General features: G+C 34.8%; 1 protein-coding gene across 8 annotated transcripts in view; it reads left to right on the top strand.

Annotated features, from left to right (window-relative positions):
• RIMS2 (regulating synaptic membrane exocytosis 2) overlaps positions 1-18617 on the top strand; it is a 617446-nt gene that overhangs the window by 526709 nt on the left and 72120 nt on the right. For all 8 annotated transcript variants that reach the window (XM_087447558.1, XM_014788104.2, XM_087447555.1 and 5 more), the window contains one exon: positions 221-462. In XM_087447558.1, coding sequence (XP_087303684.1) covers positions 221-462 — 242 coding nt within the window. The remainder of the gene's footprint in view (positions 1-220; positions 463-18617) is intronic.

Raw genomic sequence — 18617 nt, 5'->3', positions numbered from 1 at the left:
CTAGTGTCTTCTTAGACCTCAGAAATGAAATTGTCTGATTTTCTATAGTTTCGTTAAGGTTGGCCCTGAATAGTAAAGCTCATTGAAAATTTTTAGAATCTAAAAATATGCCCCATAAATGATATAATTTAATTACACTCCAGATGTTTCATCTAAAATGCCTTTTCTGTCTTTTCCTTTTTACTCTTGCCCTCACTTTTAATGATCCATCGGCCTACAGTGTCTTTACGTCCAAAATGCAAAGCAGACAAATGGGCATCTCAGGGAAGAACATGACTAAAAGCACCAGCATCAGCGGAGACATGTGCTCGCTGGAGAAGAATGATGGCAGCCAGTCTGACACTGCAGTGGGCGCCTTGGGCTCCAGCAGCAAAAAGCGGCGCTCTAGCATTGGGGCCAAAATGGTAGCTATCGTTGGTCTCTCCCGGAAAAGTCGCAGCGCTTCTCAGCTCAGCCAAACGGGTAGGAATTTTTATGTTACTTTTGAATTCACATTTGAGTTGTAATTAAAATACATATTCTTTTCTCCTACTCATTTTATTGCAGTAATGTGTGGATGATGACATGTTCCAGAGGGAAAGAGGCATTTTAAACTAGTCAACCTTTCCGAAAATATAACAGTGACTTTGTTTTTCAGCAATGAGTGAACCTGCTTCAAAGTGAACCTTAGCCACTGTTCTTGAAATGCATTTAATGTCTTTCCTCCTCAGGGAGGAGTTACGCTGTGGTCTCCATGATTGCCAGTTGCTGATCCTTTGTAAAGGTACTCTGATCTGTGAGATATTTGCTTTGCTTTAGGTTCCTCAAGTTGGAACCTGCCAAATTAATTTTCATGCCCAGCAAGTTATGGTGATGAAGATGACACCTCATATTTTGTGTGAATAATGTAGTTCTTTTATTACTGACAACCTAACTTCTTTTTCAGTTTGTAAGCAGCATTTACCAGTAGTATCAATTTTCTTACTGCAGTTTTTATTTCCCTGTTAAAACTTCAAGCAACAATATTCTCCAGCAGCAGGGATGGAGGAATTTTCTGCTGACAGTGAAGATATTCAAAGCTCTGCTACTTTAAAATTCAGTTGCTAAATCACATCTGCAAAAATAAATTAGATACAACACTCCTACTCAGAAAAGCCACTGTTAGCAATTAAGAAATTTGTGAGTCAAAGAAATGTCTTTTTTCAAATGAGTGTTGATAATTAAACACTAAATCACTGGTATCTTGGAAATAATAGCATATCTTCTACTTAACAAACAAAAGCATATAATATGGTGTTTCTTTTACAGCAAATAAATTATAAGCAAATGGATTAAATCTCATTTATGTGTGAATACTAGGGTTCTTGTACACAAAAGTCAAGACATAAATCTACAACACAAAAGAATTTTGTGATTAATTCTGGACCCGGCTAATCTTGATGTTACAAACTATAACAGTGATTCTAGAATTTGAGCCTTTATAACAATATTATATTGAAATAGTTATTTGATGGTATTCTTTATACCCTGGTTGTAACTCCCTATATTTAATGTGATTATTGTTATAGGAATTTTTTTATTTGGTGTTTTAAAATATTATTTTGCATTTTAATATAGAAATAGAAATTTGATTTATTGACATAGAGATCATAGTTAAATGATTTTTTAAATTACTAATATTTATACATAATTAACTGTGTTGTGCTAATACAATAAATGTTGGCCCTTTGAAATTGAATTTTTTTATTATTTCTCTGGCAGTTAGAACTTTATTGCATTTTTCTCTTTAAAACTTATAAACATCTGTAACCCTAAAACTGCTCTAAAAGTAAATTTTATTAATTTAAAAACATTAAGAACTTAAAACAGACATTAATAAGACTACAAGTTAGAGAATATGTGGTGTTAAACTAAATAATTAACTCCATTCGTTCAGCATTTTTTGATAAATATTGAGCACTTACTATGTGCCAGTCACATGGAGAACAAAGATGAGTAAGAAATCATTTATAACCTGAGTTGCTTATAATCTAGTAGAAGATGGATACTTAAACAGATTGCCTCAATGTAATATGTCAGTGGTAAAACTAGAATTACATAGAAAGTGTGCTGGATGCTGAGAGGAAGCCCACTTGACTCCACCTGGAGTTCAGGAATGAATACCTGGAGGAGATGATACCTGAACTAAGGCCTGAAAGAAGAGTAACTGCTAACCAGGTAAAGAACAATTAGAAAGATGTTCCAGATAGAAACCATAATGAGCAAAGGCGTGGAGGCATGATTTCTACAGGAATGGTAGGTAGTTAGGTGTAATTTTAACATAAAATGTTGGGCTGAATGTGGCTAGAGATGAGGCTGTTATGTAAGTAGAGACCAGATCATGGAGAGTCCTATAGATTATATTAATTTATAGGTGTAAGAAGTTTTAAAAGGTTTTCAATAGAAGATTGATTTGATCAGATTTGTATAATACATAATTTGTAGGACATTCAGGCTGCCATTTATTTAACTAACAAGTATTTTTGGAGCATCTGCCATATGCCAGGGACTATCCTAAAGAAAACATAACCAAGATAAGACATCCTTCTCTTATAGCTTAGGTTCTAGGGGGGCTGCAATAAAGAAGTAAACTTAAGTCAGCATCTGGTAAAGAATATTTTAGGATGAATTAGCAGAGTAGTACAATAATTCAGGCAAGAGATAAGAACCTGAATTAAGTCAGTTGCAGTAAAGATAGAGAGAAGGTGATAGAGTCAGGGAATGTTTATAGAGCAAATTTAGTAGTCAGTCATCCGATTTAGTGACTGGTTGGATATGGGGAGGTGAAGGAGTAAGGAGTCTAAGATGATTTCTCTATCTCTGGCATACATCACTGGTGGATGGTCATAGTGCTGTTAATGGATATTGGAAGTACAGAAGAAGGAGGGAGAGGGATGAGTCCTGAGCCCATGAAGGAGATCGAGAAGGAATGATCATGAAGAAAGGACAAAAGCTATGAGAGAATAGTGTCACAGAAGCTAAGAGTATGGAAGATTTCAAGAACAGAATGGTCAATATTTCTCAATGATCAACTTCATATCTTTACAGTTTTGGCATAAATATCCCATATATCTTTCTTTGACAATATTTTTATTAAAAAAGTATGGATCTGTTGACCATACACTGAGATTCTGTGACAACATTGATTTAGTTTTCATGTATGAGTAGTTACAGGTTTTTTTCTTCAAAAGCATTGTGATGTTGGCAAATTTAAAAAGTAGTCTTGTTCCTTATTATATCGTATAACTCCTTCCTCTATATATAGCATAACAGGAAATAACATATTCCTTTTTGTCATTTTCATTAATATTCAATGACATTATAATAGCTAAAATTTTAAACATTCTTAAAATGTGCAATTATTCCTACCTATCTACTTAATAACTTTGACCTATTCACAATAGAATTCAGAATCTCTCTCATTTTAAAACCCAAGTTTAACTAGAGAATAGCCAACAGCAATTGTTTTGCAATTACTGGACTCCAAACTTTCAATGGGTTTCTAAATTCTATAATGGCGCATATATGTGTATGTGTTTCAAGTAAGATTTTTGTTTTCTTTTCTTAAGAAAAGAATTCAATCACAAGATCCAATAATATTTAAAACTCAAATCTTCAAATTTAATATCTAGACTATTTGATCATATGATAACATTATCTAAAATAATGAATTCATTTTATGATGTTGGATCTACAATAGATGCTTTGTTTAGACATAAATATATAAGATGTATGGAGTAACTTACCTAAAACCAAGAAATACATTTTCAAGTAGCATGTATGCATTTTCAAAAATTCATTTAGTATTCTCTTGATTTTCCTGACCTCTAAGGGAGATCTTCATGTAATGAAGTTACAGAGTTATCATTTAATGAATGATATACTATAATGTTTTCAATTTTGTGTGTGTATGTGAGAGGAAGATTCACCCTGGGCTAATATCTATTGCCAATCTTCCTCTTTTTTTTTTGCTTGAGGAAAATTAGCCCTGAATGTTTGTGCCAGTCTTCTATTTTGTATGTGGGTCACCACCTCAGCCTGGCTGATGAGTGGTGTATGTCCGTGCCCGGGATTCGAACCCACGAACCCGGGCCACCGAAGCAGAGCATGCTGAACTTAACCACTATGCCATGGAGCCAGCCCTGGTAGTGTTTTCAGTTTTTTAAGATGGAATTTATCATTGTAAAAATAAATATCATTGCACCGGTATGGATTTCAAGTCCAGACAAGACTGCTTACTTGTCTTCTGAAGAGTAGAAAACTGAGCAAAAGGAGATCTTTCTGAAGAATAGTGAAATTATTCTGGATGATATCATAGTAATCATATGTAAACAATAACCTGCAAAGGGGAAACCATTTATAAAGGTGTGTTGGCCAATACACATGGTAGCTAAGTTACATATCTTTTCTTCTGCCATGCTATTTTATATGCTTCTTTTTCTATTAATTGGAAACTCACCTTCAAAGTCACCATTTCTAAAGATTAAATATGACCTGCTAGGCATCATAACTAGTAGAAAGCGTATAGAGAGAATAAGGAGACTTGGATTCTATTGCTTACTCTGGGTTATATAAGATATCAACTGTAGCCTCTTTAAAAACCTACCCAGGGGCCGGCCCGGTGGCTTGGCTGCTGGGTGCGCGCGCTCCGCTGCTGGCAGCCTGGGTTCGGATTCCCGGGCACGCACCGACGCACCGCTTCTCCGGCTGTGCTGGGGCCGCGTCCCACATACAGCAACTGGAAGGATGTGCAACTATGACATACAACTATCTACTGGGGCTTTGGGGAAGAAAAAAATAAAGGAGGAGGATTGGCAATAGATGTTAGCTCAGAGCCGGTCTTCCTCAGCAAAAAGAGGAGGATTAGCACGGATGTTAGCTCAGGGCTGATCTCCCTCACAAAAATAAATAAATAAATAAATAAACCTACCCAGCATATCTGAGTCACAGAATGGTCATCTGATGGAAGGAATTAACACCTGCTCTCCTAACAGGATTTTTATAAAGATAATATTTAAAAATATGTAAGAAAATGCTTTGAAAACTTAAAAATCACTTTGTAGATGTAAGATATCAATAGATTCCGCATGGTGGAATCAAGAATTCTATTTTAGACATTGATTTTGAGATGCCTGTTAGACATCTAAGTGCAGTTGTTATATGGTTAATTGGATATGAGTCTGGAGCCTAGTCGGTTAAGACGAAAGATGTAATTTGGGAGTGATCAGCAGGTAGTGTTTAAAGCCATGGCACTGGATAAGATTACTTAGGGTAACTTGAATCAAGAAGAAAACTAAAGACTGAGCCCTTGGATATTCCAACAGTCAGACATCAGGAAGAGAATCCATCAAAGAAAACTTGAGAGAGAGCAGGCATTAAAGAAAAAGAAAGAAGAATATGGTATCTTGGAAACCAAATGACTTTAAGAAAGATGATCAACTGTGTCAAGTGCTTCAGATAGGTCAAGTAAGATGAAAACTGAGAATTGACCATTGGATTTGGCAAGATGGAAGAATTGGTAAACCTTGACAAATCTTGCATTAGTGGACAAAGCCTGACTGGAGTAGGTTAAAAAAAATGGGAGGTGAAGTAAGAGTCAGTGAGAATAAATAGCAAGAATAAAAATAAGAACACCTAATATTTATTGAGCATTTTTTACGTGCTAGGCACTATTCTAAGCACTTCACGTGTAAATTATTTAAACCTCTCAACAATGTTATGAAGCAAGAATTAATTACTATTATCCTTATTTTACAGGTGAGTAAACCAAAGTATATAGAGGGGGAATAAATTCCCCAAGTTTACCCAGCTAGTAAGGGTAGAAGTTGGGATTTGAATCCAGGCAGTATGGATCTAGAGACTTCACTCTAAACTATTGTTATAGTCTAGACCAGCACTGTCCAATAGAACTTTTGGCAATGATGGCAATATTCTGTATCTGCGCTGTCCAATACAATATGGTAGTACCAGCCACATGTGACTATTGAGCACTTGAAATGTGGCTAGTGTGACTGAGTAACTGAATTTTTAATTTTTTTGTATTTTTAATTAAATTAATCTAAATTTAAATACGCACATATGACTAGTGACTACTGTGTTGGACAGTACAGATAAAAACTCTTTCTGAGATTTTTGATAAAATAGTAAATAAATAAGACTGTAGCTTGGGGGAGATGGAGTCAAATAAGAGCTGTTGTTGTTTTTTAACGAGAAATGGGACACTTGTGGGAACAACTGAATAGGTGAAAGAGCTTCGGATCCAGAGCTTGAGTTGAGATCAGCTGTTATGACCTGTGGTCACTTAGGAATCTACGCTCTTTTCATCTTGTAGTAATTTCTAAGCTCACACAGTACTTCACATTTACTCTATTTCTAACAATTAGTAACTGCAATCATTTATTTATTTGTCTATCTCCTGGCTATACTCTTTCTTATTTTTCCTTCTCAGTGTCTGGAATAATTTCAAATATAGTGATCCTCAGTGAAAGGCCCATGTACTCCTTGGGGTGCATGATTAAGTTCTATGGGGAGTGGAAAGAAATGGTAGAACTTACTTTTATTTTTTAATCTAAAAGGCAAAAAAGAAATTAAGCATTACTAATATTTAATATATGGCTTTACCCTGGTGTTCTCAGTTGGTCTGATGTCAGATGGTCATGTGTTGCCTGCCTTTCTGGAGATGTTAGTTAGTTTAGACAACCATCAGAAAATGGGTGAGTGGTTTACAAAGATTCCTGCAAGGAAAATGTGGATTGAGTGTGGTACTAATATTACAATTACACAGGAAAGGTAGACCTGAAACCTGTACTCCTAGTGAAGCTCTTCATCAGCACTGATGAAGTAGATATAGTGGCACTCCAAGATCTAACAAGAAGCTCACCAGAAAGTTCCAAGTTATCAGGAAGATTAATAAAATGTAGCTTTACATCCACTACTCTTAACAATGAACCTTACCCTGCGTTTGTACTTTATATGGTCTACAGTGTCTTTGTGCTGTTTCTTTTTCAACTATAACATCATTAAAACTAAGTATGAGAAAACTGAATTTGGAAGCAGACCTTCGTGAGCTCTATTTATTAGCTAACATAATGCCAGTGCCTATAATATATAAACTTCGAAAACTTTAATACAGAAGAAGTTTATTTACGGAGCTAATATCAGTCCAGTGCAGTTATTCCCAGTGAGCTGGTGGCCTTCCTTATGGTCATTCAGGGTTTGAGGCTCTTTTCATCTCCTGTCTTCACTGTCTTCTAGGGCCTTGGAGGCCTCTCCATCCAGCCAGCACATGGAAAGATTTTATGGGCAAGAGTTGGAAATAGTAAAGTCATTTCTGCTTATATTTCACTGGCTACAGCTAAGTCACAAGGCTGATGCTGGAAAATGGGAAGTTGGGAAACGTAGTCTAGGAGTGCTCAGGAAAAAGAGGAAGCAGGTTTGGTGTGCAAACCAGTATTTTTGAAAATTATAACGCACATTGCTTCAAACATTTTTCTTGAGAGCATAAAGTCTTATTTTACCGTTAGAAATAATGATTTGCAAATATTTATTGCATTTTTTTCTTTTAAAACATTTGTTTATGTTTTATGTATTGTAAAAGTATAGTAGAATGTGTGTATCATTTATAAATAATTTTTTTTTTCTGAAATGAAGGTGATATTTTAAAAGATTTAAAATAACTGGTCTAGTATGTAATGCTGAAAGGCTTAAAACCACTATTCTAGTATGTGACAGTTCTAAGTGAATGTTTACTGAATTCACAGGTCTATTAACAGAGAACTTTGTAATAATGAAAAATAATAGAGATGTTAAGTAGTAGTATTGTCTTTTCACGTCATTAGAAAACTCAAACTAACACTACAGGGTATGTAACATGTCAAGGATTCTAATAAAGACCGTGCCTTTAACAAATAAATTTAGGCATATTTCTCACTTTTGAAATTATAATAATGTTTTAGCACTTACAATACTATCAGCCATTATTAATTAAAAATATCGTTAGTCTTCCCACTATTTGTCATTTGCTCATAAGTTCAAGTGGTTCAAACATCATAGGTGAAATAAACAAGGTATTTCTTATAAGTGAAAGCTATTATTAACATATTATTCATTGTGTTAAAGTATTTCTATAGCAGGCTAGGATCAGCAAGTAGCTGAGAAATACAGCAATTTTATTGTTAATGGAAATTAATTTAGCATTTGTTAAATTTGAATTAAATTTCATATTGTTTGTTCTAAAAAAACCTTTAAATTGTGATAAAATATATATAACATAAAATTTACCACCTTAACCATTTTCGGGTGTAAAGTTCAGTGGTGTTAAGTACCTTCACATTGTTGTGCAATCATCACCGCCATCCATCTCTAGAACTCCTTTTATCTTGCAAAACTGAAACTGTAGCCATTAAACAACAACTTTCCATTTGCCCTTTTCTCCACCTTCTGGCAGCCGCCATTTTATTTTATGTCTCTGTGAATTTGACTACTCTAGGTACCTCATATAAGTGGAATCATATAATATTCGTCCTTTTGTAACTGGGTTATTTCACTTATCTTAATGTCCTTAAGGTTCATGCATGTTGTAGCATGTGTCAGAATTTCTTTCCTTTTTAAGGATGACTAATATTCTATTGTGTGTGTATATATATATATATATATATATATATATACACACACCACATTTTTTTTAGCCATTCATCTGTCATTGGACATTTGAGTTGCTTTTGCCTTTTAGCAATTGAATAATGCTGCTATGAACATAGGTGTACAAATATGTTTTTGAGACCCTGCTTTCAGTTCTTTTGGGCATATACCCACAATGGAATTACTGGATCATATGGTAATTGTATTTTTAATTTTTTGAGGAACTGCCATACTGTTTTCCATAGTAGCGGCACCATTTTACATTCCCGCCAGCAGTAAACTAGAGTTGCAGTCTCTCCACATCCTTTCCAACACTTGTTATTTTTTGATAATAGCCATCCTAAGGGGTATGAGATGGTATCTCATTGTGGTTTAGATTTGCATTTCCCTAATGATTAGTGATGTTGAGCATTTTCTCATGTGCTTATTGGCCGTTTGTATATGTACTTTGGAGAAATGTCTATTTGAGTCTTTTGCCCATTTTTCTAATTGAGTTGTTTGTTTTGTTGTCGTTGAGTTGAAAAATTTTTTTTTATAATAGAAAATAGAAGTTTGTTTTTCAGATTCTTAAGGGTCATCTGTGCATGTTGTATTTTTATTTATTTGTATTTGTCTGAATCTCATTAGACTGTAAAGTCCTTGAGGGGAGGAACTATATCTCATTCATTTTAATATTATCTGGTACTTAAGATAATAGTTGATATCTACTAAATACTCAATATTTGTTAGAATGAATGAACAATTCAGTTCATCTCTGATATAGACAAGATAACCTAAAACTGTGTTCCTCAAGATGTTAAACTGGTACATTGAAGTTTTAAAATCTACAAATGATCTTATAAGTGGATGTCAAATATTTCTTATCATCTCATATTCTAGTGTTTTGTTATTATAATTTATAGAAAGAATAAACAGAACCCTTGAAAGCTATTGCCCAAGGAACTATACGTTTACATCCAAAAATACGAATCATCTTGCATTATCCTATCCCAAACATAAAGGTTACACTCATAATCAAATTGCTAAAAATTTACTAATGAATTCTTATGGTATTTTAATCATTTCCTTGTAGCACAAACATTACCATACATTTATTCATCTCATTAAGTAAATATTTTTTATCAACTACACTATTTACAAGGAAGGCGTTTTGGTAGATTCTATGGAAACAAAATTTGACATGACAGTCTCTACTCTCTCATAGCTTTTATACTCAAGGATCTTAAAATCTGTTAGAAGAAATGAGTTGTAGGCTTGAGTAAACATAAAACAAGGTGGAACATGATGAAGACAAGCAAGAGGTACAAAGAATATTCTGTAAGGAAGTGTAGCAGAATGGGGAAAACAGATTTTAGAGTTTTAGAGTTCAGATCCCAGCTCTGCTAAGTGGACAAGTTACTTAACCTCTCTAAACCTTCATTTCCTCAGCTGTAAAATAATGGAATCTATCCTCCTACCTTAGGAGGTTGTTATGAGCACTTACGAAAGCACTTAAAACTTGTCCAACATGGCAGCTGCTATTGTTAATATTATTATTAGCACTGGTTTAGCTGTTATGGTTAATATTATTATTATATTATCATTACTGTAGCAGTAGAAATGATCACTTCTGACACTGATACCAAGATAACAGTTGATCTGAGCCTTGAATTATGGATAATGTTTAAACTGTGAAGATGCTGAGAAAGGCCTGGACATTTGAGACATGGGCAATATTAGACTCAGAGGTATGGAAATGCAGTTTATATATGAGCAGAGCAGAGAGTATTTGACACATAGTGAGAGATGAGACTAGCAGTAGAGGTTGAGGCCAGATTACAAATAACTTAATTTCAGGCCAAGGAGTTAGAACCATAGAGTTGGCAGTAGGGAGCTATTGCAGGATTTGGAGCAGGGTCATAACAGTAAGAGCTAGAAAGATTTTTGTCAATAAGAAAGTCTAGAGATCAAGAATAAAAGACAATTTTATTAGTTTAGGACAGAGATGATGAGGGTCTGGTGAGTGGTGTATTAGTTTTCTATTGCTGCCATAACAAATTAGCACAGACTGAGCAACTTAGAACAGTGTAAATTTACCATTCTGTCAGAAGTCTGGGTGAGCTTAGCTGGTTTCTCTGCTCTTTGTCTCACAAGAACAAAATCAAAGTGTCATCAAGGCTGGCTTTTATATGAAGGCTCAAGGGAAGACTCCATTTCCATGTTCATTCAGGTTGTTGGCAGAATTTAGTTCCTTGCCTCAGTAGGACTGAGGCCCCGTTTTCTTTGACACATAGTGCCCTTTGTCTTCAAGCTAATGGTGGCACGTTGAATCTTTCTTGTGCTTCTAATTTCTCTGAGTACCTATTCTCCTGCATCTCTCCAGCCAGAGCAAGTTCTCTGCTTTTAAGGGCTCACGTGGTTAGATTGGGCCCATTCAGATGATCCATGATATTCTCTCTGTTTTAAGGTCCTTAACCTTAATTATATCTGCAAAGTGCCTTTTGCCATCTAATATAACATATTTCCAGATTCCAAAAAATAGTGCATGGACATCTTTGGGGATGATTCTACCTACCGCAAATGATAATAGTAGATGGAGATGGAAAAGTGAGGAGATTCAAGAAATATTGTAGGTATGCTTTATAAAAATTATTATCTACCTCCTATATGCTTCCTGGTAGTCAATGCAAGTGAAAATAAAAATTAATTTTCACAATTTACACTATCTGACCAAAGAACATATACCAGTTATTAAAATATAAGCTTGTTTTCTAATATGAAATTCAGAAAAGAATTTATCAGCTGTTAAAAAATGTAATTAGAAATAGTGTGAGTTTGTTCATTTTAGTTTTCACAACTTGAGATGTGTGCATTATCATCTCCATTTCACATATTAGAAAACTGAGACTCAGAAGTTTCATGGTGGTCAGATACACTCCAAAGCTGGCGCTCTTTAGGTAACCCCACTGTTGCTAACAGTATGTTTTTATAATTAGTTCTTTTCATATCATTAGGGGGGAAAAACTTTCTGTTCAAAATAAAAATTTCTCAGGGAACTGCTTTTAATTTAATATAGGATTTATTTAATTTAATTGGACATAATTTTAAGATGTAAATAGCCAAAGGCATTGTACATGCTAGTAATCAGTAAAGGCGTAGTAACTAAATACCTAAACCATAAAGAGTTTAATTGTAAGTTGAGAAGTGCATACTGAGGAAGTCTTTTAGTTTCATTAAAATTAAATGCTTTAGGGTTTTTAAGCATCAGAATATAAACAGAAATGCAATTTTATGGTAAAGGCCCTTTTTAGTGAAATCCTCATACACTCGGAATAGGTATATGGAGCTACTAGATGCTTTTTGTTCAATTGAGCCCTGTTGCTGTTACCTACTAGGAAGACTTCCAAAGAGACAGTAGCAGGTATTCGTTGTAACTGTTAATAAAGCCCTCGCTAAGCAGTGTAAAATTCTACTAGGAGTAATGATAGCTTGTTCTTCCAACATATGGAAAAAGGTAGGAGTATTGGCTCGCTGTACCCTTGGGCTTTGAAAATTATTTGCTATCGCAGACTTTGTAGAATGGAAAACACTAAGGCAGAAACCATTTTTCCTCTCTGATGCTGCTCTAAGTGGACAGATCCCTCTAACTTTTTATTGTAAGATGAAGTTTTTTTTTAACTGACACTTTTATTCACTACCTTATAACATTTATTGTTATTCAGTAAACATTTATTGAATTTCTACTCTGTGACAGACACCATGGTATGTATTAACTGGGGTCTTCCTCATATGGTATTTATGTTCCAGTGGGAGAGACAGGCCTTAACAAATATATAATAATTAGTCAAAATTACAGAGCTTGCCTTGATGGAAAAGGACCAAGTGACATGAAAGTGTATCACAGAAGATACTAACCTAGTCTGGCTTATCTTTCCATCTACCCCGGCTCTTGTTGGATACTTTGCACATATACCATTCAACAAATGCTTGTTGAATGGTATAAAATGTTGCAAGTGTGTACAGTGCCCTTCTGCCTTTGTGTTTGATTTGTTTGGCAATCGCTGCATTTATGAATATGGTCCACAAATAATCTCCCTGTGGGGTCAGTGTGTGTGTGCGTGTATGTGTGTTTTCTGTTAAAAACAATTGAAAGCCAAATGACCTTTTGAAAGGGATTTAAATTTAACTGTATAGGATCTGAATTTATATACTGTGTATAATATGAGAGAGAGGGGCAATAGATTCTAGTTAACCTGGATATATGCTTGAAGTTGAAATAGTGGGAAAGTGGATCTAGTATACTTCTCTTAGGCATTAAAGCTCAGCACAGGCATAAGAATGTAATTTCTGTAGCTTTTAGTCTAAAGAGTGGTTTTGGTTTGGTTTTATTCTGGTGTGTGAGGAATTCATTGCTTGTTATCTGAACCTTCATGATTGCTTAGAAAATGAGAGCAAGACAAGAGCTAATATAGGTGTATGAGATGAGGTGGGAAAATATCCTGAGAGGAAATTGATGGTGAGGCGACGTCTAATGCAGAAGTATAAGAAAGAATAGAAAGGTATAGAGACAGGGAAATAATCACAGAAAACCACAGAGAACCTGGCGGGGACTGTGTTCATAACTGAGGCATTTCTACTTCAACACCTTTCAACCAAACCCTCCTTTCCAAAAGAAACATGGTAGCAAAAGGTACGCGCACAGCAGCCACCGGCCTCCTATTATATCCCTCCCAGTCCCGTTGATGTTTGAAGTATCTCAATTCCTTGTCCTCTTTTGTTTTCCTCCTCATTCTGCCAGAAGTCATTTTATCCTGGAATTAGAGCTATCTGTGTCAAAGGGAGGATGGATGACCAAAGGTTTCTGATTTGCCGTAAGCCAAACTGAGTTGTTCTCCATTTAACCAGTCGGTTGTAAAATTATTTTACTGGGAATGACAATTGGATAGAGTTCTACTTCAATATGTTAAAAAAGGTCTCTGAAAAAAATACACAAGCTATTTAAGAATCTGTGTTCATTTGACTTATTTCATTTGGAAAATTTTTCCCCCAAAAATAAGGACAGTAAAAATTGTTTTACACAAATTAAAATACTGTGTTTTAAAAACAAAGTAGTAAGTGGAATGAACAATGAGAAAGACAGCATATCATATAACTAAATACATATAACTATATGTTTGAAAGTCCCATTTCTTATTTCTAACTGAAATGGAAAAGTGAAGTTTATTTGCTTCCTTAATGAAGTGTAATATTTCTTTCTTCTAAATCACACAGCTCAATGCACAACTTTAAAGCTACACAGGGCCCTCTTGCTGAATCATATTCTAGAATTTAATCCCACTTATAGTCACATCTTCTTTGTTTTACATTTTATAGTGAAATGTATTCACCATGTATAGTGAAATTTTATATGAAAACCAAGTGGCTCACATTCTTTGTATATTTGAATAATCTTTCATATATTTAGATATGAATTAGCCTTATTATGAGTTACACAATCTCAGCTTCAGTAAAATTTCTCACAGATTTTTCATATTGAATTATTCCTCTTCTGAATCCTTTTAGTCATATTTAGTATTCTCTAGGTGTGTATTTATTTTGCATTTATCTTAATATGTAGAAACTTAAACTGGAAAAAATTATAAAGATGTCATATAAAGACATTTATTTGTTTCCTGGCTTTTTCATGGAATATTTGTGTGTGTCAGTAAAATCTTATGATGTCTCTTTGCTTCATTTTGAATAAGAGAACTGTGTAGGTCCATTTAGTTTTAATCTGCTTTATCTTCTTGGTTTTTTATGGTTGTTCAATCACTCTTTCTTTATCTGTTCTCGGTGTAATTTGCTTTTTGTTCTTAAAATCCCCACTAAGCTTCATTCTGTTTCCAATGAGACATTTTAATATACTAAGGTCAGTTAAAATTCCATTGCATTTAAATATTGCTTAAAATTTTAAATAGACTATCAAACTAGCACTAAGCACTTTGATTTTTAAAAAGTATTATAAATTTAAAATATTTAATCAATATGATTAACTGTTTCTAATAAAGGGTGTTGTGCAAGTACTATAGAATATTAAAAATTGTACAAATTATAGAAAAATTATACAAATCACAGACATTCTCAAAAGCTTAAAATGTATTAGGGAAGATATGTTAGATAGCATGTCAGTAGCACAAAATACTGTAAGATGTCAGAAAAATCACTTCTGACTGGAATGAGATTTTGGATGGCTTCTTTGAAGGTTTATGATTTGAGCCAGAATTTGAAGATTAAGTAGCATTTCAATGAAATCATATAGGAGTGCATGTCAAGCTTAGGAAACTTTAGTAGTATAGGGTAAGTTCAGAAAAACATGGAGTATGTATCAGAGAAAGATCAATGATCTAATTTTGCTAAAGTATTGGTTTTCAAACTTTTTTCTAAGCAATTGGAGCCCTTTTAATATTTGGAAGAATCAGACAGTGCAGTCTGGAAGGATGTTCAGAGGGGACAAGGAACTGAACTATGTTCAGTGTACCTGAAGCATAGAGCACATAGAGTTGAGATATAAGGCTGGAGAGTTGTCCAGAGGACAGATCATGGAATATCTTAAAAGTCATGTTCAGGATGTTGAATTTTATCCTAAGACTATTGACAGGTTTGCCAAAGGGAGAAAGATTAGAGGCAGGGAGAGGCTGCTGGAGAGCTTTGCAGTGATTTTTCCAGAGAGGGTAGTGGCCTGGACTACCAAGTAGTAATAGGGAGGGAGAGACATGGGTGGATATGATAGAAAGAATCAATGGGACTAGGTGGTAGGTTAGAGGTGAGGGAGAGAGAAGAATCAAAGCTGATTTCTGAAAGTCTGGCTTGAGCAACTGGGTGACAAGTGTTTTGCTATTTATTGTGTTATCTATTAATCATCTTTAATGCATTACCTAACTTAATTCTGAATAAATATTAGCTTTTAAAATGTGAAGAAGGCCAAATCCTCAGGGCTTAAGGAGGAATAGGTGGTAGAAATTGGAAGTAGCAGCTGTGGAACAGCAAAGGGAAAAAAGCTCTAGTTCTGAGGTGGGCAAACTATGGACCACAGGCCAAATTTGATCATGCTGCTGTTTTTTCTTGATAAATAATTTTTTTATTTGATAAAGTTTTATTGGAACACAGCCAAGTTTATTTGTTTATGTATTGTCTATGATTACTTTTGTGCTACAGTGGCTCAGCTGAGTGGTTGCCAGAGAAAATCATATGACACAGAAAGTCTAAAATATTTACCATCTGGCCCTTTACAGAAAAAGTTTGCCAAGCCCTATTCTAGTTTGATGCACGTGGGGATCCAAACACAACTTTACTCTCCAAGATGAGAAAAATTGTTTTATGTGTGGACATAAAGGGAAGGGAGTAATTGAAGATATAAGAGAGGAAATGACCATGTGTGGAAATAGACTTCCATTGGACAATTTTAAAATCTCCAAATATAAGAAAGACTTGAAATGTCACTTAGTCCAGCCAGCCTTCTACCTCATGCTTAATTTTCAGTTCTTTCCAAACTTGAAAAGCAATTCTCTGCTCTAGCTAAACTGATCACATCAAGATTATCCAGTCAAGAAGCTTTACTCCATTGTTGTGAGAGAGTGGAGTTTTCCACTAAAATAGACTTGAAATTTTATGTGTCCGTTTATTTGCTGTCTAGCACACTTTTGTACTCTCTGCATAAAATGACAGCTGTCCTGTTTACCACCTCTGCTTTTGGTTTGCTGAACAATGCTTCCTCTCATCTTTGGTCTTCTTGTTTTATATCTTTTGATTAATATAGCATAGGTATTTAAGACATATGACATAAGTATTGAAGTATTGTAAAACAAGTATAACAGATTTAATACTCATACATCAAAAGAAAAATTCTTCGCAATGAGTATTCATTATCATTTCTCCACTTTATCCAAAAAGCTATTGGAAGACCCTTATTTCTTACCCTATAACTTACAATTACTCTTTCTGTGTTTTGGCATTCGTTGAGAAAAACGACATGATTATGGCAGGTAGGCCGTGCTTCTTCCAGACATGTGCAGTCTGGGAAGTTTTGTTCTCTGTGGATAATTCTGGGTTAAGGTTGACTGCTATTGTTTATTTTAATGAACATCAGCTTATGTTAGTGAAGTAATATTCAGTACTTTTTCTTATGGATTTGGTCATGAGAGTTTCTATAATGTTAAGAAAAAAAAACCTCTGTTTTATACAAAAGAAAAAGATACAGCTATTTCTTTCTTAAAATCTTTACTGCTATAACTTTTCTGAATTTTTAAATTGAATCTGATTCTAGGATTTAGAGTCTCATGGTCTGGAGATAAAGGGTAACATCAAAGGAACATTTTAGCCATTACTAGAAATGTTTGGGCAAAAGGATTAGAATAAGTGACACTTAAAGCAGACCCTTGGGCTAGTTGGTAATAGGTTCCTAAAATCTTTTTGTGAGGATGGAGATTAAATGGCAAGTTGAAAGATTCTGGGCTTAAAATGGCACATAGGGCTTAAAAAAAAAAAGTTCTGGAGTAATGCTAATACATCATCTTCTTGATATTTGTTTATTTACTGTCATATTCATTGAGGGAAAAAATGCTTTTTTTCTTAAGCCAAATAAAACAGAGACAGGAGACACAGCAGGAGAGTAATGGACATTTACTGGAGCGCCAGCTGTGTTCTAACTGATTAATTCTTTTAATCCCCATATTTGCTCTTTGAAGTGGGGATTATAATCCCTACTTTTCATTTCTTACATGAGGAAACTGAAAAAAGCAATGGAAAGAAGGGCAATCTGGAGAGGAGGGAAGGAGAGGAAACAATGCTTTGAGCAAGTGCTACTCAAAATTGTGAAGTAGGTGAATTTTCTCTGGTAGTCTCTATGTCCTATTCTCTTTGAATGGGCTCCCTTCTTTTCTATAGCTGATCCCCCTTAAGTATTTCCAGATTCTTTCATCCTTTTCTTTTCTCAGGAAATAATTGACTAACTCATTCCCCTTAACATGTAGAATAGTTGGAAATGCTTAAATATCCTCTACAAGTATTTGTATTTTCAGAATTGGAAAGTCTTAAACCAAAATAGTGAAGCTATAATGGTGAGATTTCAGGCATCAGCAAGTGGAGAGAAAAGTTTGGAGAGGCAGAGGGTCTTCCTTTATCTCCAAAATCACCCCATGATGATTATATAATCTTTCTTTTCCATACTCAAGTGCACCTTTGAAGAGCTGCCATTTTTGTTAAAACAAAAGATGTTACCTTCTAAAGTATCGTGTTTTAGCATAATGACTTTTTAGTAACTTTTAAGTTGCAGTAACAAGTCCAAAGATTTCTCTATTCATATTTTTGGAAATTGAATCTCTCCCAAATGCATGGAAACTTATTGTTCATAAAGATGGATTTTGAAGAACAGAGATACAAAGAGAAAGAACAAGTAGAGAAAAGTGCATCATCATTAGTCAGATAAAGCTTTCACACCTTGGAGAAGTTCTTTCTGCAAAGATTGAAGAAATAACATCTGAAGCGTCGCTAAACATGCCCAGTAATCTCTATAGACCCAGGTTGTGGCACAGTTTCTAGAAGTGGCCAGTCACTGATGTGTGTTCTCTTCTTTCACTCTGTTTTCTCCCAAAGAGCAAAAAGAACTGAGCCAAGCTGCGTACTCCTCTTTATTTCAGAACAGGTATTAAATTCGTAGCTATGATTCAAAACCAGTCCAGTTTCTCAGGCTGGTGAATTCATTCTTTCGTCTCTGTCTCTGTCTCTCATATTGTTCTATCTACAGTTCCATCTGAGGCAGGAATTATATCAATCTCAAGAGTCCCTGGCCCCATTGTTGCATATCTGTTATTCTAACTTGCTTACATCTGTACTCTCTTGCATTGATTCCTGGCAACATGTGCTCCCTTACTTCTGGCTTCTTGGCCAGTACTAATTCATGACCTTGCCTATATCTCCAGCTCTCTAACTCTCACCTCTTTTCC

Source organism: Ceratotherium simum, chromosome 23 (assembly GCF_057802395.1).
Source record: "Ceratotherium simum simum isolate JZ-2026a chromosome 23, ASM5780239v1, whole genome shotgun sequence".
Lineage (NCBI taxonomy): Eukaryota > Metazoa > Chordata > Mammalia > Perissodactyla > Rhinocerotidae > Ceratotherium > Ceratotherium simum.
Note: the sequence above shows the minus strand (reverse complement) of the source record. Positions and strands in the feature narration are given on the sequence as shown.